General features: G+C 41.0%; 1 protein-coding gene across 1 annotated transcript in view; it reads right to left on the bottom strand.

Moving 5' to 3' along the window:
* The window catches only part of Ireb2 (iron responsive element binding protein 2), a 42,643-nt gene extending 22,621 nt beyond the window's left edge, over positions 1-20,022 (bottom strand). Inside the window, exons 1-7 of the mRNA XM_041638462.1 lie at positions 19,884-20,022; positions 18,193-18,282; positions 5,478-5,643; positions 4,678-4,815; positions 2,824-3,042; positions 1,198-1,267; positions 494-677 (exon numbers count right to left, since the gene is read on the bottom strand). Coding sequence (XP_041494396.1) covers positions 494-677; positions 1,198-1,267; positions 2,824-3,042; positions 4,678-4,815; positions 5,478-5,643; positions 18,193-18,282; positions 19,884-19,902 — 886 coding nt within the window. The 5' untranslated portion in view covers positions 19,903-20,022. The remainder of the gene's footprint in view (positions 1-493; positions 678-1,197; positions 1,268-2,823; positions 3,043-4,677; positions 4,816-5,477; positions 5,644-18,192; positions 18,283-19,883) is intronic.
* Between the last annotated feature and the right edge of the window lie 3,668 nt (positions 20,023-23,690).

Below are 23,690 nucleotides of genomic sequence, written 5' to 3'. Positions count from 1 at the left end.
ACTAAGAAAAAACCCAAGTTATAATACTCTAATACTCCATTAAAAAAAAAAGTACAGTCTGGGGTACTTTTTGATTGATGAGATTCTACAAGGATTAGGGATTTCAAGAAGCAACTGTGCTTAATCTTGAAACAGTTGTAAATAGGGATGGTGGGCAAGGCTGTGAGACATGAGAGGTCATGAAGGACTGAACAAAATGACTTGATGGATTTTGGGTCTATACAGGCGGCAGGGGATGTGACACCACAGCCACCACCAGCACTGCTACAGACCTCACCATTACCCAGTGCGGGAATGCCTGACAGGGGTGCTGGGCTGGCAGTATATAATCCTTCTTTTTCAAAAATCATCTTTACTATAATTCAAAAAATCTTAAGTCTGTTCCTTTGTTGCTATTATGAGAAACTGTCTCAAAGAGGCTCTCTGCCCTCTGATAATATTCTTGGTATTCCTTCTTAAAAATAAACCAAATTATACTGAGGTATTTACTTACCCCACCCAAGAATTCCCAATCCATTCACCATGGTTATATGAGAGTCTGTGCCAACTACACTGTCTGGGAAGAGTAGGTCCTTTTCTTCAAAAACTACTCTTGATAAATATTCTAAGTTCACTTGATGAGCCATTCCAGTTCCAGGAGGGATGACAGCGACATTCTTAAAAGCTCCTGAGCTCCACTACAATTTGTTTGGATTTAAGAGACACAAGTGTTAGTACATTGTGTAACTTTGTATTCACAATCAAGATACAAACAAATACTGACACTATAATGTTCAATATGGTCTGCTCCAAATTTATAATACTAAAAATACACAAATATCGAGCCTATGCATTTTGAAGATCATTAAAACCAAATTAAGCTGGGCACGGTGGTGTTTACCTATAATCCCAGCACTTGGAAGATGGAGGCAGGAGAAATCAGTTCAAGGCCATTCTCAACTATGTATCAAATTCTAGGCCAGGTACTGTGCTCTAAGACTCAAGGAAAGCCAAAGAACAAGACTGTGGATGGCTCACTTAAAATATGGCCATTATTTTCATTATTTTTTATGCCAAATATAAGGGTTTCCAAAATAATATGGTAAAAGAAAGTTCCATGATTATAAAGCTTTTATTAAATACAAGTTTAAATATTAAAAACTGTACAGGTTTAGTATTTTATAAATGTTAATCAAAAATTCCTCAAATCATTTATACCTTAAAAAACTGAAGCCTCTCTCGATTTCTGCCGAATTCTATTTCTTGATTTTTTAACACTGTCTCAGGTCTAAAAGGATGAAAAGCTGGTATTAAATACATGTACTAGTAAAAACTCATTTGCCTTATGTCTAAGTTTTCATTCTCACACATTTAAAAAATGCCCATAAGTATTTTCAGTTCCTTTTTTTCCAGAATTATTTCTCTCTCAACAAGGAAGTCCTTTCTGCCTGACCCAGCACACAAGATAGCTATGGAATTATTATCTTACTGAGTACAACAGGCAGCTTCCACATCAGCGCTCAGACTGCTGTGGGAAGCCAGTCAGACCACGATAAAGGAAACTAAGCTGTGCTAGAAGGAACAGGGCCGTGAGCGTGGTCAGAGAAAAGTGTGCACATTCTTACCCCCTTGGCTTCTGTGCCAGTTAAAACAGATAGATGGGAACCGAGGTGCATCCTTAGAAATAAAAATACCACATTAAACACTTTATTCTGCAGTTATATAGAAACAACTTTTAAAAAAACCAGGAATTTGTGAGGATGGATGGCTCCGTAATTAAGACAGCTCTTGCAGAGGACCCAGGTTCAGTTCCCAGCACCTACACTGTATCTCACAATCACCTGTAACTACAATTCTAGGAATTTGGATGCCCTCTTTTGGCTTCCGAGGGCTCCTGCATGTTTGTGGAGCATTTAAACTTACACAGGTATAAACGTTACATACAAAATAAAATAAAGATTTTGTTGTATCAGTCATTTTGAATCAGTAAGCATTGTCAGAATGCTACTTTGTATATAAAAGTCAACACACCTAGCCATGGCGGGAAATGAGTATTAAGGAGTTATTACACAAAATAATTGAAACCATACAGCAAAGGAATTAGAATACAGCTAATCCTTAGAAAGGATGTAGGATATCACTATAACCTAAAGTTTTATAAATAATACTAAACCAAGATTTTAGAACTAGACTGAAGTTGAAGATTCAAATCAGATTCAGTTCAAAGACAGACAAAATTACTGCATCACTTTGGCATTTACCATGTATATGTGTGAATACTTTTTCTAGCTACTTAAAACTTTAAATGTTTTAATACTTCTTAAGCCAAAAGTATTTTTGTTTATTATATTTGTTTTTATTTTACTTTTATGTGTATGTGGGTGACTATATATCTGTGTACGATATGTATGAGGTGACCACAGAGGTCAGAAGAGGTATCTGATGCCCTGGAATTGACATTACAAATGGATGTTAACCACTGTAGCTTCTGGGAATCAAATTCCAGTTTTCTGCAAGAGCAACAAGTGTTCTTAGCTATGAAACCATTATCTCTCCAGCCCTGTTTACTAATTTTTTTTAAAAAAAGTTAGTAACTGACTAGTAAAGAGCAACAAAAAAAATTTGCAACTTTATAGCAGGTAAAAATGGTGGCACACATTTTTAATGACAACACCTGGAAGGCTGGGGCAGAAAGAATGCCTAGAGCTCCGGGCCAGCCTGGCTCTAGAAAGCAAATGAGAAGGTAAGTTGTGAAAGCAATGCAACAGGAATCAGACATGAGAAGTATGGTATTAACTGAAAAATAACCTGGTAGCGAAAATATTAACAGAAACAATGTCATACTCAGGCACTGGCTGCAAATGAAAAGGACACAGGATGGGCGTATTCTCAATTTGTGAAGAAAATGTTCCTGAGTTTCGGCTTAGTTCTCCAGAATCACACGATCCTCGGCAGGTAGTCTGGCCTCGGCACGGAAGCTTCTTAGGCTGCACTTTAAGTGGAGAGAGCTTTCCCGCTTTCTGTAGGTCACCACCTCCAGGATTTGGTGCATTCTGTATTGCACTATTATTTCAAAAAGGAAACAAAATAATAATGTACATACAAGTGAAAGAAACTTGAGCTTTAAAAAAAATTTCACATCAGCGAGTAAATGAGGTCCAAATGCTGAGTAGTAGTTTGAATGTAACTGTTCCCCATAATCTCATGGGGGGGGGGGCACTATTAGGAGATGTAGCATTGTTGAATGGGTATGGTCTTGTTGAAGCAAGTGTGTCACTGTGGGGTGGGCTTTGAGGCTTCCTCCACAAGACAACATCCAGTGTCTCAGTCAACTTCCCAGTGCTTACAAGATGTAGGACTCTCAGCTACTACTCCAGCACCATCAGCCGCTAATGCTCCCCATCATGATGATGATGGACTGAACCTCTGGTGGTAAGCAAGCCACCACAATTAAATGTTTTACTTATAAAAGTTTCCATGCCATGGTCATGGTATCTTTTCACAGCAATAGAAACCCTAAGACAGGCTTAATGTTAGAAAAGTATTTCAGGTTATAAAAGAGGAAAAATAAGGTAGGACAGTGGTACACTTGCCATCTGAGGCAAGGGGACTGACAGGAATTCAAGGCTCACTGTGGCTGCACAGTAAGATACTGTCTCAACTCTCTCCACAACCCCAAACCAAGTAGTTTATGTTCATGAAGGTAAAAACATAATCCCAAACACCTCATATAATCACACACCTCCCCAAGAGCGGATGTAAATTTCTTCTAATTTGACATGCTAGAGAAGAGAGTTCTTTAAGACAGAATCTCCCCATGTAGTTGTAGCTGGCCTGGAACTCCCCACTACACCAGGTTGACCTTGAACTCAAGAGATCCACACCTATCTCTGCCACACCAGTGCTGTGATTAAAGCCACACCCGACACTCATTTTTAATGTTCTATACCAATATGAGAAACTCTGAGCAAATACAATATACTTTTTTGACATAAGGTCTTAAAGAACATACAGTTTTAATACAGGGTATTGATTTCTTTCATGAGTTAGAGTAAATTTCAGTATTATTCCACTACTCTAAGAAATGTAAAAGACTACTACTGGCAGAGACAAGAAAGCTTCTCTAGCCTTCCCTTGGCCAACTACGTTAGAAATACACGAAACTTACTTCAATGGAAGGAAGACAGCATTTTCAATCACCAGTTAAAGGAAAATCCTTAGATTTTCTCTAAAAGGTAAGTAAACTAAAACCAAAAAGGAACTGAAGCTGGCTGTGGTGGTGCATGCCTGGTATTCTACCGCCTGGGAGAGGAAGAGGTAGGAGTTTGAGGATGCCTGGTTTATAAATAGGGCTCAAGGCCCATCAGAGCTAAAAAGCAAGATCCTGACTCAAAAACAAAAACAAAGAGAGAGAAACTTAATTCAGATATTCAGATACCCATTCCAAAAGCGGGTTATAAGCATAAACATTTCCATCAAAGATGGTAACAGCAATACACAAATATGAAAACAGCTTTAAACTCAGAATAAGTACAGAAAATTACACTTATTCAAGTCCCATTGTTTTTTCTTTAATGTACAAGTCAGTTCTGAGCACAACAGGCTTTACTCTGTGCCAGAGCCATTACTCCTCTACCTCCACACTACCCACTCCCAGTTAACTAGGGTGACTTTCCACACATGTATGTATTGCAGTACCATTTACTGAAATCGATCTGTAAAGAATGGTCAACGGTGAGATCTGTTGGACAGGCAGGGTGGACTTTCTTAGGATCACCTCCAAGACTTTTTACTGCCTCCCTCATAGCAGCAAAATCCACCATCGCTGGTATTCCACTGAAAAATAAAGAACAATCAAATTACAGGTCTAAATGCTTAATACTCACTTGCTTCCATTTTTAAAACCATCTCTTTTTAGCTGTGTGTCTATTTTTGATAATGTACTTCTGATTTAAAGTTAGATGTACCCCCTAGTTTAATGAGAATCAATACCAATAGTATCTGAGAACTTTAGGAGTAGAACTGCCAACATCAGAAGAGATGACTTGTGGAGGTCTAAGTGAACACCATAATTGGCTGTGCAATTCTCTCCTCTAGGCCCTTCCTCCACAGCCCTTGCATTATCTCAAAGCTATCCATAATAGCCTTTTTACCATTTTATATTCACCCATCTGCATATATATGTAAAACAAACATGTACCAAATGACTTCAATATTTTTCATACTGAAGATACCACTCAAACGTTTAGTTCAAGATTCACACTTCCATAAATATCCCATAAATAGAACAGGAAGGGCCAGTCTTGCAGGGTGCTGTAAAGAAACGGTACTTGATTTTGAGATGGAAGGCTGCATATATGGAGGAATGAATGATATAACTTAAGAATTTTAAACAAATCAGCCCATACTGAGTATTCTACATGTGGAAATGAGGCCATCAAGTTAGAGGCAAATGCACTTACAATACAAAGTAATATAAAAATGAGGCTGTCACTCACGTAAAATCTTGAAGAACAACACGGGCAGGGAAAAAGGGCACTTCAACATTGCTTTGTTTGGTCTTCCAGTCCAAAATGTTCATAACATCTTCCTTTTTCATTAAAAAGCCATCACAATTTCGTACAGCAGCTTCCAACATGACCCGTATTGAATAAGGCAGAATATCTGATTACAGACAAAAATATTACTATAACCAAGAGAACAGTCATATCTACACATTGCAGAAATTACAACAGCAAAATCCTCAGTATAAATATAGAAAAAGACAGAGTATCAACTAATTACTTGAGTATTTCATACTAAAGAATGAAGACACCCCTATTGTCCCAATTAGTTTTAAATGTAAACTTGACATAGTCTGGAGTAATTAATCGAGAAACTCCCTAGATCAAAATAGCCTGGGGGTTGTGTCTGGATTATCAACTAATGTCGGAGGGCCTAGACCACTGTGGGCAGTACAAAGTCCAGGCAAGGCGGTCTTGGTTTGGAGAAGGAAGTAAGCCAGAGTGCAAGCCAGAAAACAGCTTTCCTCCATGGTTTGTGCTTCAAGCTCCTGCTTGGGTTCCCACCCTGTCTTTCCTCAAAAATGGGCTGTGACCTGGAAGCCTAGGATGAAATAAATCCTTTCCTCCCTTAAGTCACTTTCAGGCATGGCATTTGTTATAGCAATAGAATAAAACTAGAATACCTATAACATCTTCAAGTGCAGGCACCAAGCAGACAGAGTGAACTGGAAGGAGGGTGAGGCTACATACTCTCAAAGTCTGACCAGTGACATACTCCAATGACTCCAGCCAGACTGAGCCACCTCCCTCAACAGTGATAAAACTGGGAACCAAGCGTTCAAGTAACTGAAACTATCTATGTGAGACATTTCTCATTCAAACCAGCACCACACACAAAATAATACATGGATAAATACATCATTTTAAAAGAATTGCAATGTTTATAATTCACAAGAGCCAACAGAAGGAGCCGAACCAACATAATTTTGAACAGTATGACGTGTATCTGGTCATGGGCTAAGTAGACCAACCACCCAAAACACACTGGCAATTAGACTGCCGGGGGCTTCCGAGCTGGCACAGGAGAAACTGGAAAACTATGTAGTAATGCTTCAAATTTTCAAGTCAGAATTCTTTTTGTTCCTCAAATTTATAAACTGGTGAACAATGAATAAATCCATTTTATTTCCCAAGTATCTTCCTTTCTTAAGTAGCTTATGGAAGATATGCTTGTAGAAGAATTTTAAGTAGAAAAAAAGACGATACTATTCTCCACATTAGCAAGATTTGACAGGAAAATGTGAAAAAAAATGGAGGATAAGATGAAGTGTTGGCATGCCCTCTTACAGATGGCAAGTAAGTGGCATAAGAAAAGCTGGTATTCCTAGGCGAAAAACTGACAAGAAGTCAAACAGTACTTGTGAGCCTCTGGACAACTTTAAAACCTGAGCAACAATTTATCAAGGAGTTAGGGTACGTGTGAAAAGACTCAGTTCATCTTAGGAGCATACTTAAATTATTTAAGCTGGTGGTACAGCATATTAAGGAGTGGAGACTGATCAAGAGTCCAACTATAGCAGAAAATGCAGCAGACAAGAGTAAGTTCTGCTCTCCCTTTCCCTGGGCAGGATGAACAGAAAAGCCAACATCATCCAGTTCATGAGGCATGGGGAGATACAGACGCCCAATGACAACATCCAAGGTGAGAAATTAGGATGGTTCTCTGGATTACAGAAAGATAAATGAGGTGCTTCTCATCCATCATGCTGAACCCAAGATTGCTTTTTTGAGGAAACAATGGACAGAAATAATGGGTATTCTTTCTTTCTTTCTTCCTTCTTTCTTTAAATAATGGATAATATTACACAGGATACTGGAATTTGCTTATGTTAGTGTCTCTTTAGATGCTGAATCTAGAAGCAAATTGCCAATTTCTTGGAAAGATCTAAGATATTGGTAGACCTTTAGAGACCCTGTCTACAGTCTCTGAAGAAAAAAGAAAAATAAAGAAGTTTTACACAATACTAATCCCCAAGTATCTTACAGTTTTGAAAAAGCATCAGGAAAGACAGTAAAATCAGCAGAGACAGAGTTTGAAGAAACTATGTGGGTGGAAAAATGAATGTCTATAAGCCATAATTATTTAAAAATAAGCCACAGGCAGGTTACCTTCCTATATGTTGCTGGTCAGAGAGGCCCAAGTCATAAAAACTATTACTGCTGCTTTTGTTACATGCCAGAAATAGATGGTAAGTTCTTGTTGCTGCTTTAACTGAACAAGATGAAGAAATAAAGATGGAACTGAAACAAATGTTCCTTCCCTGTCTCTGACATTATGCAGGCTCCTGTGGCAACTGTCACTGATGTACCTGCTTGAGTATAAACCCTGAGCCCTGTACAACCAACATGTCACTAGTGAACAGTGGCACTGGCTGTCACCGATTTCCGATTTAAAGCCCACTCCAGGAGAGGGCCTGTGTTTTTTTTTTTTTAATTTTATCTCTACTTTTTTCATTATATACACCAATCCGAGTTCCCACTCTCTCCCCTCCTCCCATCCCCTCCACTTATCCAGCCTGTGTTTGGTTTGTAAGCCAGGGCAAAGACCTGTAGCTCTGGAGGCCATATGCCCTGGTGGGAGGCTGCTGCTACTGTTTTGTTAAACAGATGTTATGTGCCTGTCAAATGCCTTCTAGACATCTGTATTTACTCCTGCACTTACTACTGCTGTCTGTTGTAGAGGGAGTCTTTTATGTTTTGTAGTGGGTGGTAGTTACTGTAGAGACTCTAGAGTCAAACTCCCGAGAGTAAGTGACTATTCCTATAGCATAGTGGCCCAGTGCTAAGCTATAAAGGGGAGAAAACGAGACATGTACATTTCCCATTTCTAGTCAAGGCTCAGGGAATAGTTTTACAGAAGGCACAGAAGAAATGGAAGAGGAGGAAGAGATGGGAGTGTTATGTAGCTGCATTCTTCATATTGAGACATTCTCTCCTGTAAAGAGGAGGGAGGCTGAGAAGACCCAGGAAGGGTCACAAGGCCTTTCCTCTTAGCAGTAAACAATCGCAGGGAGAGCAGAGACTCTATCAGCTGTTATGAATATCCCATATTCCTGTAAGTAACTCAAATAACCCCCTGGTTCACCAAACATGACTGAAGTAATCTTTCTGGTCTGTTGTCTGGAGAAAAGAAGCATTTTTTTTTTTCAATTTTCCCCAAGAATAGCCACACAATACTTAGCTTTTCTGCATTTTCAGTTAGTCTGTATTACTTCCCTTATTCAAGAACTGCTTTTTTAAACAAAATCAATTAAATTGAGACATATTTTGCATCTTATATTTTACCCTTTCCAAATGAGCAATTTAGTATTTTTTTAGTTCATCCCTATTACATTATGTATCCACAGTTAATTTTCTTTTATTAAGTGGTACTCCATTACTCACCCTTGTGCTTCAGTTTACCAACTGTAGGATTTAGGGTGGTACAATTTTTAGCTCATATGAACAAGGGTTCCTATTTTTCTTGTGCACATACATAAGAACACTATGTACAGAGGTTTGGCAGTTAAGAATACTGGCTTCTACAGGAACCGAGTTCAATTCCTAGTACCCACAGACGGTGGCTCACAATCATCTGTGACTCTAACTCCAGGAGACCCAACACCGTCCTCTGGCCTTCACAAGCATCAGGCACACACATGGAGCACAGACATACATGCAGGCAAACTATCCATATATATAAAATAATAAAACATAAATACACATAAATCTTTAAAAAAAGGACACTCTGTATATACAATAGCTAGGTCATATGATAAGTTTATGCTTAGCCACTAGTTCATTCATTCACTGGTGCTATTAAGAAGGGTTGAAACCTGGGACTTGTAGATGCTAAGCAAACATGCTCCCACTGAGCTACATCCACAGCCCAACTATCTTCCGAAGTGGTGGTATCCTTTTATATTCCCACCAGCAATGAATGAGGCTTCTATTTTCCATATCTTCCCTAATACTCATTTTGTCTCTGGCATCACACCCACCATGCCTAGTTAAGAATTCTAATAGCCTCTCAGCAAGTTAACAAAGTTAACAATTTCTCCTTTCAAACTTTTTCTATAGACTCACACAACAGCTCTCTGCAATTTTCTCCCCAGCATGCCATTTAAAGACAGTTTTCCATGCCTTCCAAATGATGTGCCAAAAGGCACTAAATTCCCTTTGTTTGTTTTCAACCTGTAGGTTGAGACCCCTTTGACAAACCTCTATCTCTAAAAATACTTACATTATGATTCATAACAGTAGTAAAATTAGTTATTAAAAGTAATGAAAATAATTTTATGGTTGGGGTTACCAGAACATGATGTATTAAAGGGTTGAGAACCACTACTTTAGAGCAAAGAGTAGACAATGTTTATTGCCCATTTTAAAGATTCAGGTTCCATTAGTTCTCAGTTTCACATAGCCAGCTTCTATTACAGGTATTACGCAGCCCTATTCAACATGCCTGTTAAGAAACCAACACAGATATTGTCAACTTCTTCAAATGTAGGCTTACTTCTCACACGTTAGTGCTCTCCCTAGAAGCTCGAGTTGCTACTGTAGCTTCAATCATGCCTATCTACCCACCCTCACTCACTCCAGATCTAACCCAGTCTACATCACCAATAATCCTAAAACGTTTTCTGCAGATCAGATTGGTCTTCTAAACTCCAAAACTACATACCTAGTTGCCTCCCGGTAAGTTCCCACTCAAGTGATTTTCACTCTGCCCTGGCTCCTTACTGCCACCTCTGGTTTTACTTCCTGTCACTATCATCCATTCAGACATCTATGTCAGCACAAGCATCACAGCTGGGCTTGGGCACAGGCAAGATCAGAAGTTTAAAGGCTGCTGTGAACTAGAGTAAAGTTCAAGGCCATCGTGGTCAACTTATTGAAACTTTATCTCAAAATGAAAAATGAAGGAAGGGTTGAAGATAAGAGTTCAAATGAGTGCTTGCCTAGCATGCTCAAGGTCTTAGGTTCAATGCCCAGTACAAGGAGTTTTTAAAAAGAAGCACTGTCCTTTCTTTTTGGTTTTTCAAGACAGTGTTTTTTCTGTGTAACAGCCCTGGCTGTATAGGAACTCAATCAGTAGACCACTGACCTCAAACTCACAGAGATCCATCTGCCTCTGTCTCCTAAGTACTGGGATTAAAGGTGTGCACCGCCACACCTGGCTTTGAAACAATGTTCTGTTTTGTCTATCATCACTCACAGTCCAAACTCCCACTACAAATTGTCAACCTTCAAGCCTGATCCACACTAGTATTTTCAAAATGTGGTCCCAGGGCTCCTGAGATTCTGAAATCCTTCCAAACAACCAAGGAGGTCAATTGAGACATTGTTTTCTCTTTTCCTTGTTAACATTTTGACCTTTCCAGTGTTTTGTTTTTCTTATTGTGGTGGTGGGAGGGTTATGTGTCACATTATGATCGTGGAGAACAGAGGACAACTTGCTGGAGCTGGTTCTCTCTATCACCTGAGACCCAGGGATCAAATTCAGATCATTAGGCTCAGCAGCAGTTCCTTAACACACAGATATTTTGCATGCCCTTCAATGATGGTTTAAAACCAATAGTGAAGGCCGGTAGTGGTGGCACACCCCTTTAACCCTAGCACTTGGGAGGCAGAGGCAGGAGGACGCCAGCCTGGTCTACAAGAGCTAGTTTCCAGGACAGACTACAAAGCTACAGAGAAACCCTGTCTTGAAAAAGCAAAAACAAACAAAAACCCAACAGTGAGGCCAGGCTTTTAACAGTTCATGCCTACCATCCCAGCACTCAAGAAACTGAAATACGATTTCCTTGAGATCAAAGCTCCTCTGGCCTACAGTGAGACCCCCATCTCAAAACAGCAACAGAACAAAAGCCAAAACTGAGTGCTTGATGAATCAAGGCAGTGGCACCAAACTGTACTAGTATTTATATGGTTTAATCACACAAAAACCAATTTCATTTAAGAATGTCACTGAAGCAGAGTGTTGATTTCTTAACATTTAGCTGCTAAAATCTTTTCTAATTCTGTGTGATGAAGTACATACACAGCCTTTCTGCTTAACATCAAAGTACAATGGCTGCGATGGATGAAAAAGCTCTAAGGAAACTTGCTACTTGTAAGCTAATTAAAAAATAAACTTTAAGCTGGGTGGTGGTGGCCCACGCCTTTAATTCCAGCACTGGGAGGCAGAGGCAGGAGGATCTCTGTGAGTTCGAGGCCAACCTGGTCTACAAGAGCAAGTTCCAGGATGGGCTCCAAAGCTAGAGAAACCCTGTCTCAAAAAACTAAAACCAAACAAACAAAAAACACTTTAGAAAAAGTACAATAATTGCCTAATTGCCTGGAGAAAAACATTTGTGATACTATTAAGAGTTTCAAGTAAAATGATTTTTTTCAAGTTTTCACTTGAACAACTCATAAACCACGGCTACTCAAATGTGGGCAGTTAGCAGACATTTCTCAAATAAGTGCCAGGAATAATGACAAATGCCTTTATTTTTTTTTTTAAAGATTTATTTATTAATTATGTATACAGCGTTCTGCCTGCATGTACACCTACAGGCCAGAAGAGGGCACCAGATATCATTACAGATGGTTGTGAGCCACCATATGGTTGCTGGGAATTGAACTCAGGACCTCTGGAAGAGCAGTCAGTGCTCTTAACCTCTGAGCCATCTCTCCAGCCCCGACAAATGCCTTTAGTCCCAGCACTTGGGACACAGAAGCAGGCAGATCTCTGTGAGTTCAAGGCTAGCCTTGTCCACACCGTGAGTCTCAGGACAGACAGAACTACACAGGGAGACCCTATCTCAAAACAACAACAAAATAAACTTAACTATTAACTGTCTAGCGTTACACTGTCTGGACATTATATTTATTCATCTTTGAAATATTAATGTTGCAATGAGTTATGCAGATTGTGGTGGTTTGAATAAGAATGGCCTCCATAGGTTCATAGATTTGAAGGCTTAGTCACTAGGGAGAGGTACTATTTGAAAGAATCCAAGGATTAGGAGGTTTGGCCTTATTGAAGGAAATCACTGAGGGTGGATTTAAGATTTCAAAAGCCCATGCCAGTGCCTGCCTGCCTACCTATGGTGCAAGATACAGAATTCACAGCTACTTCTCCAGCAACATGTCTGCCTGTATGCCACCATGTTCCCCACCATGATGATAATGGACTAAACCCCTGAAACTGTAAGCAAGCCCACAATTAAATGCTTTCTTTTAGAGCTGCCTTGGTCATGGTGTCTCTTAACAGTAGAACAGTGACTAATACCTTCCAAATGTATTACACAACTTATTAAAACAACAATAGCAGTTGCCAATTTCAGTATGGCCTTCTCCACATGGAACTGGTGCTTCAACATTTTGTCAGCACTCCTTTGAAATAAACTCAGGAACCATAAATATCCTTGTGAGCAGTAACTTTAGGTCAAGTTCTGAAAGACCGCTATCATATATGAGAGGAAGTTGATGAAAGAAACCCAGGCTTCCAAGACAAGGCTAACTGGCTGCTATAAGACTAGGCAATACAGGGTTGAGGATGTGGTTCAGCTGTAGTTGATGGAATGCTTGCCTGGCATGCATAAATATTGGGCTTGATCTCCAGCACCATATAAACAGCATGCCTACAATCCTAGCACTCAGAAGAGGAGGCAGGAGGATCAGGAGGAGTTTAAAGTCATCTTCAGCTAAATCAAGAGTACAGGGCCATCCTGGGCTGAGTGAGATCCATCCTAGGAAGGAAAAACAACAAAAAACTAAGCTAAGGACTGAGATTTCTTATTTGGGATTTAGGGATATGTATGAAGTAAGCACACCCAGAAGACCTGTCTTCAAATGATCTGAGTAGAAGGGACAGAAAAATCAAGTCCCTGGGAGAAAAACAAAGAATGCCATCAGTACTGGCCCACTGCCTATTTTCTTGACAGTCAGCCAGATTTAACTGGTCTGAAAGTTGTATACCATCACAATAAATTCTACTTTGGCTGAGCCAGCAAGTGTCACTCACTTTCTTTTAATCAGAGACTAATCAGGAACAAAAGATGAAAAACAAAGCTAAAGTCAAACTCTAGAACACAATGTTCCAGGTTAAATGTGTAACTGTACCTGGAAACTACAGAGTCCCATTATGTGATCTTTAGAAACATATGTACTGTGTATAGTTTGTAAGTAAGCTGGTCACTGCTTACCCAACCTACAGCACTTTCCAGAGTTCAGGGAAGATACAAGATTAGAGAATACATGTTTACCCATCCAACAGGATTACTGGGATCAGCAAAGGAAAACCAACAAGCCCAGCTAAAGCAATAGGTGAAAGTCACTCAGAGATATCACCTTAACTGGATGGCAAGCCATTCACAAAACACAAAGATGGTTGAGTGGTCATGGTGGGGACTTACTCATAAGTACAGTGAGTTAGACAGACAGAAGACTCAGGTAGACAGAAAAAAGAGAGAGATCAGTCTTCAAATGGCAAATAGCCTCTGCCTGGTTTTGTTAAGACTATATTTTTCCTCCGCTATCTTTCTGTGTCTGGAAACTGTATTGTATTTTCTATAAAAGTCTTTGTCATTCATAGACCATGATAGAGACTGGGACAGCATATACTAAGAACATAAAAGTACAAGTGTGTGATGGAGGTCGAGGAACAGCACACTTTCAACCTAATGTATCAACAGCTTGAATTAAAAGTGTGTGTGTCGGGGCTAGAGAGATGCCTCAGAGGTTAAGTGCATTGCGTGCTCTTCCGAAGGACCCGAGTTCGGTTCCCAGCAACCACATGGTGGCTCACAACCATCTGTAATGAGGTCTGGTGTCCTCTTCTACCCTGCAGGCATATATGCAAACAGAATATTGTATCCATAATAAATAAATAAATATTTTTTTTTTAAAAAGTGTGTGTGTCTATGTTAGAAGCCAGGGATGTAGACCAGTGGTATCACATTTGCCTCGCATGTATTAAGGCCCTGAGTTCCATCTGCAAGGGAAGAGGGGCTAGAATAACCACAAAGAGAAAAGCCAGCCGGGCGGCGGTGGCGCATGCTTTTAATCCCAGCACTCGGGAGGCAAAGGCAGGCGGATCTCTGGGATCCTAGCCAGTTACTTCATTCACGCTTCTCTAAAGCTGCTCACTTAATTCTAAGGTTGACCTCCCTCCACATGCCCTTTGTCCAATGGCAATTCAGCTGCTTCAGAATGCAGTCTCTACTACAAGCAAAAGAGACTGTTCTACCTTGGGAATATGTATATTCTTAATTCAGAGAAGAGAGTCACCAAGCTCCCTCAAGTTTCTGCTGAGCATACTAAAAAAGTACCCAATAGGCAACTCAGAAGTTTAAAAACACAGTTTTCCATGAAAGTAATCAGGTCAAAATATTGTCAAGATCTCATGAGTGTCCACTTCCATACCCTGAATAAAAATTTGAAAAGCAAAAGGTAAAATGGCCAGAGACCAGCTCATCTCTGTGATTAAGGCTACTGTGGTCTACACAGTGAGTTACAGGACAGCTATGACTATAGAGAGACCCTGTCTCCAAAAATAAATAAATTTTAAAATAATTTTTATAAAGATAAATGACATTAAAAATAAATAAATTTGCATTACACCCTGTCTAAAGACTAAGAAAGGGCATTAGGAGTGGTGCACACTTTTTTTTTAAAAAAATATTTATTTATTATGTATACAATATTCTGTCTATATGCCATTACAGATGGTTGTGAGCCACCATGTGGTTGCTGGGAATTGAACTCAGGACCTTTGGAAGAGCAGGCAATGCTCTTAACCTCTGAGCCATCTCTCCAGCCCCTGGTGCACACTTTTAATTCCAGCACTTGGGAGGCTGAGGATCTCAGTGAGTTCGGGGTCAGCCTGGTCTACAAGAGCTAGTTCCAGGACAGGCTCCAAAGCTACAAAGAAAGCCAATGTTGAAAAACCAAAAACCAAAAGAACATTAGGTTAGTGAAGCAGATGGTATAGGCTGGCCTACTCATTTATTCTCAACAGTTCTATCTTTTTCCTTACCAAGAAATCTTAAACTGTTTTTAAAGGTATTTTATTTATTACAGTTATAATAAATATAACTCTGGTAATTATGAGAAAGTAGTACATATAGATGTCCATGACAGCTTATCTTCTATCAGATAAATTAACTTTTATATTATTATTCATCCCCTTTCATTACAATAGCTTTTGATTCTCTACTGATTACGTTTCTAGGTCATCTTCAAGTAGGCACATTTCTAAAAATTATCCTGAGAGATTATTTATTCTCAAGTACAAAATACTACCCTTATATATATGGCTTTTATAAATTGTTCAAATTGGGTTCAAAACACTTTTATAGAAAGGAAGATGTAATTTGGATGGTAAAGTCCTTGCTTGGCGTGGAAGAGGCCCCAGGCTTGACCCCCAGCACTGCCTAAATCATGTGTGGTGCCACATACCTGCAATCTCAGTATTTGGGAGATGGAGGCAGGAGAATCAGAATTTTGAGGCCAGCCTGGGCTAGATAGTGAGTTCCAGAATATACTGGGCTACATAAGATTCTATCTCAAAACCAAAACACATCAAAAGCAAAAATCCTTTGAGGCCAGTGTGGTGGCTTAACTGAGAATGGCCCCCATAGGCTCATATACTTTAGTACTCGGTCCCCAGTCAGTGGGACTGTTGGGGAAGAACCGGGCACTGTGGCTTTGTTGGAGGTGGTGTCACTGGCGGTAGGCGTCCAGGTTTCAAGAGACCAGAACCAGTTCCAGAGCTCTTTCTGAGTTGTAGTTGTGTCTCAAGATACGAGCTTTTCAGCTACTGTGCAAACACTGTGCCTGCCTGCCTACCAGCTGCCATGTTCCCTGCCATGATGGTTTATGAAGACTAAACCTCCGGAATGGTAAGCCCCAAAGAAACTGTTTTCCTGTTAAGTTGCCTTGGTCATGGTATCTTGCCACAGTAATAGAAAAGTAACCAGACAGAGAGAATCACGTATTTTGGAGAAAAGAGTTTATAAAGAAAACCTATTGTGCATGTGTGTATATGTATGTGTGATATATGCCTGTCTGTGCATGTATGTACAACAGAGATCAATGTCAGGTGTAGTTCACTATTGCTTTCCACCTTATTTTCTGAGAGAGATAGGGTCTCTCACCTAGAGAGCTTGCCATGTTGGCTAGACTGGCTGGGCGAGTGAGTCCCAAGGGTCTGCCCGTCTGCCCCCCCGAGCTGGAACTACAGATACATATGACTGTGCTGAGCTTCGCATGTGGGTTCTGGAGATCTGAACTCAAGTCCTCAGGCTTATGTGGCGAGCACTTTACCACTGAGTCACTGCCCCAAAGCCGAAGACCCCTCTTCCTTTTCTGGTAAATAATTTTCTAAAGCCAACACAAAATCATTAAGGGATAGAATAAATGAAAGACAAGTAGTACAAGAAATAAACTAACCTCTCTTATCTACGAATTACTGTAATAGAAGGTATCAAGGCTACTGCTTTCATTATGGGGGTTAGTTATTTTTGAAGCACAATCTAATTCTAAGATGGGGATCTTCTAAGACATTAAAAATTATCCACATTGTCTCACAATGAACCCAGACACACTCTACGTGACAATGTAGAATACTTAAATTCATAAAAATCTACATTGCTTATAAAAGAGAAATAAAAGGATTAAAGAAAATCTCCAAACTGTAAGGCTGGTCACATATTTTTCATAAAGCTTTAACAGAAAGTTCATCAGCAGCCATGCTTCCTTAACAGGTCTTTGGTCTGGCCGAAAAGTTACTCAACTTTCAACTAAGTCAAGAGCTGGGCTTGGTGGAGCATTCCTTTAATTCTAACACTTGGGGGGCCGGACAGGAATGACAAGAGAGTTCAAGGCCAACCTTAGGCACTTAAAAGACCCTGTCTCAAAACACAACACAACTCAAAGTCAAGACTCCACCCATCCAATGCCAACAGGTTAACTTTCTTCTGAAAACCCGATGAAAGGTCTGACCTCAGTTAGGAAGGTGCAAATGTTTATCAAAGTGTCAGAGAACCACACTGTGTAGTGAAGAACAATTTAAACCAGTGGACTCACTTGATGATCCTATTCAAAGATGGTGTAAAGAATAATCAGAGGCTCTGGGCACTGGTGGCACACGCCTTCACACTCAGCACTTGGGAGGGAGAGGCAGGTGGATCTCTGAGTTCTAGGTCAAACTAGTCTACAAAGTGAGTTCCAAAACAGTCAAGTTCTACAGCGAAATCCTGTCTCAGAAGCAAACAAACAAACAAATAAACAAAAACCATACAAATAAAAAAAAAGAATAACTTGAAGCACTGGCCACTTGAAAAAGTTAATGTATACTTTAAGTCACTATAGAATATTGCTATGCTTTCTTTTAAAATAAATTAGCTTCTTGGGGGTGGTGGTGGGAGAGTCCATTTAATTAACTAAACTCTTTAAAGGGGAAATTAATGTATGGGTTTCCATTTTCCTCAACCAGATGTCCCAAGGGAAGTTTTGTAAATAAGATATGGGTAGGTGTACCTGTTACCACATGGTGGAAATAAATTTAAAATGTCTTCAGCTCTGCTTGACCAATGTGCATAATTATAACTGTATTATTATTTACATATAATTATAATTACCAGAAACTGAAGCCCAAGAAAATGTAAGGCAACATTACCATATTTGGTGCCTCCAAGTTTAGGTACATTGAAGAACTTCTTATGTGAACTGTCATCCAATGTTTCAAGAAGGTACTCAAAAGTGTATCCTGGAAGAAGAGAGAGGAAAAAAAGAGCAAACTTTTCACCAAATACAGTTACGAGGTATTTCTTATTCTTTTTTTGTTTTTGTTTTTTGTTTTTTTTCGAGACAGGGTTTCTCCGTAGCTTTTGGTTCCTGTCCTGGAACTAGCTCTTGTAGACCAGGCTGGCCTCGAACTCCCAGAGATCCTCCTGCCTCTGCCTCCCGAGTGCTGGGATTAAGGGCATGTGCCACCACGGCCCGGCTCTTATTCTTATTCAAAGAGAAAACTCCCCAAAATTTTGTTCTGGAAAATGGAAATGTTATATTTGCATTGTCCAACAAGGCAGCTACGAGGTGCAAGTGGCTTTAAGTGTGGCTGCAGTGTTGGAGGAGCAGAGCAGTCCACATTATAGACACAGGCTAGTCTCCACCATACTGGGATAGCTTAATTCTAAATCATGGCTCTTGTCAAGTAGAAAACTGGTAAGAGAATTTTGTTCATTGAGACACGATATGCCACTATAGCCCAGGTTGGACTTAAGCTCATTGGCAATCCATGAGTGCCTCCAACCAGAGGCACACATCCTTTCTCTGTCTCGTGAGTGCTGGGACTACAGGCAGGAGCCACCAAGCTCACTCAGTGGCTTTTCACTCTTAAAAATGTTAAAAGTCCAGGAGACAATAAGGATGGTTTAAAAGATTAAACCATTAAACCAAGCATTTGGAAAACATGCCCTGAAAATTGCTTAAGTAGAGAGAGAATGTTTTGAGAAAACTACTGTTAGGTTTTTAAAAGAGTTCAAAGACAGTTAACAATCCAACAATAGTTAGAACACTATAAAGATTTTTTTAAAAAAAAAATAAAGACCATCAAAATATTTAGATAAATTGGTACATTACATTCTCCTAAGAGCCATACCCTTATGGTTACGCACTAATTCAATATGCCCCCTACACTCAGGGTTGTGGGGAAGGGTGAAGCAACCTTGGGGTTGAAAAGATTTCATTGTGCAGACTCATTACGTGGATGGGCGGGACCCCTAAACACAGCCACTATCTTCCTCCAAAAGGAGAAAAGATAAGTATAGTTCACTCGGAACGGATAGTGTTTTTCTTTTGCGGAGGGAGGTGGATGGGGGAGGAGACTCGGCGCTGCAATAATCTGGGAACCGGTTGACTAGCGTTCAGCCTCGACGGCAAGCCCCTCACTCCACTTCCAGAAGCCAAGAAATAGGGAGGGACTCCAAGCTGCTGAGTGCAATGAACAACCAGCGGCGTGAAACCCAAAGGAGGGGTCCCAGGTCTTTCCCACCTCAACGTTCACAAAAGGGGGGCGGGTAGAGGAAAATGTGGGCTTGTCCCGATACCAAGAGTTATTCCCGGGGGCCTGGAGGCTGCCGATATCAAGCAGCGGCTCCCGACCAGGGGCGGAATGACCGCCCCGCTGAACAGCGGGACGCGAGCGGGGAGGCCTGGCTTTGGCGGCCTCGGCCCTGAAGGGGGAACAACCAAGCCCGAGCGCCGGGGAGACCCCCAGAGGACCGTAAGCAAAGCAGAGCGAGGGCCACGGCGGACGGCAGCGCACGCCTCCAGCCGCCAGCGCTAAGGCGGCAGCCGGGAACTGACCTGCACTTGGGGAGTCCATCGCCGGAGACCATATTATCCCTGCCGGGAGGGGGCCGGCAGGGGAAGGAGGGGGGAGGCCAGGCCGGGAAGCTAGGAAGGAAGGCAGGCGGACTGGCAGGGGAAGGAGGAAGGAAGCAGTCTCGCGCAAACACCGCGAGAGCCGCAGAGCTGGCCCAGGGTCGGAGCTCGCGGGACCTGCCGGCTAACTCTCGCGATATCTTAGGACCCGGTGGGGGGGGGACACAACAAAGAAAGAGAAGGGCGGAGCCAGCCAGTAGGCGGGTTCCTGCGCAGTCTCCGCAGTTCTCCCAAGCGGGAGTGGGCGCTGGGGGCGGAGACTCGGGAGGTATATAGGTTTGGCTCCGGGGCGCTACAGGGTCCGTTACTTTATTGTAACCGGAAGTGTCCTGTGAGGTTTTGAGGTCCAGCGACGTCTTCAGGGTGTCTTTTGGAGGAAAGGGTCAAGACCGGAAGAACAGCTTAAGGAGAATTAGCTCTGCTCCCTACCCCCACCATGGTAAAGCCTTGTGTTAAGCCGTGATGTCTGGGGCGCCCACTTCCGGATTCTCAAGAGAAGACGGCCAATGAATTAAAATTGCCTTACTCGCCTATAACTTCAACTTTTCTCTTCCTAGTAGCAGTTAGTTAATCATGATGGTGTCTTAAGTCCCTTTGCCCCAGCCAGGGAGAGTCCTTACATTTTCCTGTCTGCTGCTTTGTGCCTTAGTTAGCTGACTCTCTGTGTGAAAAAGTTAGGGATAACTACTTGCTAATACATTTCCCACACCTTGCTTTAACTGCTCTTTTTCTTTTGTTGAGACATAACTCCCAACTATTCTCTACTTCCTGCCTCTGAGCCAGCTTCATCTCGGTGGTCTCTGCCAGAGCCTTTCTCTGCCCAGCCTCAAAGGTACTGACGCGAATTCTAGCTCATGTTTTGCACCAGATCTCATTTTCTCTGGCTCACTTCGCCTCTCCATTGGCTACAGTTATTCGTTCATATGTTGATGCTTCCTAGCCTACCTGTAACAAACTCATTTCCCAAGCTTGGAAAATACCCTAATACTTGTTACCACAAGTACCTCGTGTGCAAAAACCTCTCCAAAACAATCACCATAAGCCTCAAGCCCTCTTGTGCTGCCGGTTCCAGTGAATGGCACTGCCAGAGCTCACACCAGCACATTGGTCTTGACTACCCGCTCTTCCACCATGACCGATAGACGTCCACTTGATCTGTTTGCTTTCTAATTATTTCCCTTGTTACCACCTTGGTCTAGACAACTATGACAATCTCCTGAAAAAAGTCTCTGGGGCATGACTATTCTAACCATGTCCATGACACTGAAACAAACTCAAAAGAGCATGCTAACTGATCTCAGATACCAAGAAACTGACTTAAGGTTTGAACTCCATTCAGATGGGAGCAAGAGCTCATATTTAACTTAGATGCTCACGATCTGGTGTCCCATACCTATAGTTTATACCCTGACATGCTAAACTTCTGGCTGAATTGCCTCGTACCTCTAGACTATCTCAGTTTCTTTTTCTCTTGGAACGCATCCGTGCGTTGTCAGGCTAACCCTTACTAATTCTTCAAGACTCGATCAGGTTGTTTTTTTTAAGATTTATTTATGTGTTCTACATGTTACGTTATGACATCTATGTATGTCGTCTGTGTAACCACCCAAGGAGGCCAGAAGATAGTGTCAGATCATCTAGAATTAGTTATACACAGCTGTAAGCAGCAAGTGCTCTTAACTGCCAACCCATCTCTCAAATCCCATGGTTTTTATTACTTAGTTGGGCTTTTAAGAATTTTTTATTTTGTTCCTGGAGATTGAATTGAGGTCTTCTATAAGAGCAGAGAGAGCTGAGCTATCTCTCCAGGCCCCCAGGACAGTCTCTTTCTTATACAATCACACTTTGACAACTAAATTCAAGAAACTTGGCATTGATACAGTACTATGCACATTTACATTTTATGAATTTGAATAATCAAGCCTTATTAAATTCTCTAATCAAACATTGACACAGTTTACAACCAATACTCAAATTTTCCCATTTGTTTCAATTGTCTTTATTTTTCTTTTGTTTGTTTATTTGTTTTGAGATACAGTCTTGCTGTGTAACACAAGCTGATCTGGTGCTCACCACATAGCCCAGACTAGCCTCAAACCCATGGCAGTTTTCCTGCCTCAACCTCCCACGGACTGGGATTACAGATATTTGGCACCATGCCCAACTAATCCTTTTTTTCTATAAACTTTTTTCACCTCAAAATCCAATCCTATCTAGTCTATAACTTAGAACAGTTTCTTAGCTGTTTATTTTCCTTGGAGCTGTTGGTATTTTTCAAAGCACGCTAGCCAGTTCTTTTGCAAAATGTTCGTTAGTTGGAGCTTGCCCAGTTGTTTCTTCATGCTAAGGTTTGTTAGGGAGTCCAGCCTTTTGACATTGTGTCACAGCGTTGTGATTACAAAGTTCATGAATGTTGGTGCAATCAAATTAACGACAAAAAAAATCATGCTTTATTTCTTTACAATTTAAAGGTTTTTATGGCAAAAAAAATATGAACTGGCACAGCCACTTAGGCCACTAGAATGACATCTACTAAGTATGTGTCAGCAATGTCACTCATGACTCTGCCTATATGAAGATGTATGTAGGAAAAGCACTAGATTACTGCTTATAATAAGATTTGAAGCAGTTTCAATGCCAACCCCAGGAACATAAAGGTGTGCTACGTACGAGGTGTTAAAAGTGACTTTGAGCCGTGTGTATTAACATACAGGTTTTAACAACTATACATGTGTTATAAATGTATGCCTCTCTAATACCCCAACTTCCTCTGAACATTCCCAACACACCTCCCTCCTCCCTTCAATAATTCAGTGAGTTTAATTAGAGTCACTTGCATATCCACAAGGGTGGGCTTATGTACAGGATCAAGGGCTACGTACCTCTGGCTATACCCCTGAAGAAAAATAGCCACCCCCCAAGCAGCTATTACTCATAATAAAACTCATATTACTTTATGGTTTTGTGTTGGGCCACATTCCTAGTCATTCTTGGTCATGTTTCCTCAAGGCTTGGGCTGGACTCACCTGAGAGATGAAGCATTTGGGGCAGGAATGCTATGGAAACAATGTCACCACGACGCTGTGCTCTTTCTGGTTCACTGCTCCGGGAACCACCTGATTTCACTTAGTTCCCTTTCTGTTGGTAATCAAGTTGCTTCTTGGGGTGGGGGACAAAGAGACTTTGGTTTGGTTTGGTTTAGTAAGGGTGAAGCTGGAAGCTCTCTCAGACTTTGGAAATCTAGTGTGACCATAGTAGCTAAGCCCAGAGGTCTGCCATGTTCAGCCAGGGTATAGTTTAGTTCCATTGTCAAAGCCTGTTTGATTGTTGATGTTTCCACAATACATAGTGTTGAATATTAGGGAAATAAAAAGCAGGATAAACACAAGTGCTGCCATTCTGAGGATCACTTTTAAAGCCACTGCTGCATCTGACCATGGATAAGATAAGAGCAGCCGGTTGCCAGCCCTGGATGTGTGAAATCAAAGAGGGCCATTGTGCAATCAAAAACACGTAGCTGTGTGTTCTGCCCAGCTAGCAGGACGAGTGCAAACTCAGGGTTGTTTTTTCTCTTCACTAATAACAACTTTTAACTTTTTTCTTTTTTAGAAAATAAAAAAAATACAAAATGAAATCTTTAAGTTTTTAGAAATGGAGGTTGCCAGGGTTATGCTTGGGCAGCTGAGGAAGGAAGATTGCCCCAAGTTCCAGTCTAGCCTGAGCTATAGA

The sequence above is a fragment of the Microtus oregoni genome, unplaced genomic scaffold, assembly GCF_018167655.1.
Source record: "Microtus oregoni isolate MIOR12 unplaced genomic scaffold, Mior012 000055F_ref0000237, whole genome shotgun sequence".
Lineage (NCBI taxonomy): Eukaryota > Metazoa > Chordata > Mammalia > Rodentia > Cricetidae > Microtus > Microtus oregoni.
Note: the sequence above shows the minus strand (reverse complement) of the source record. Positions and strands in the feature narration are given on the sequence as shown.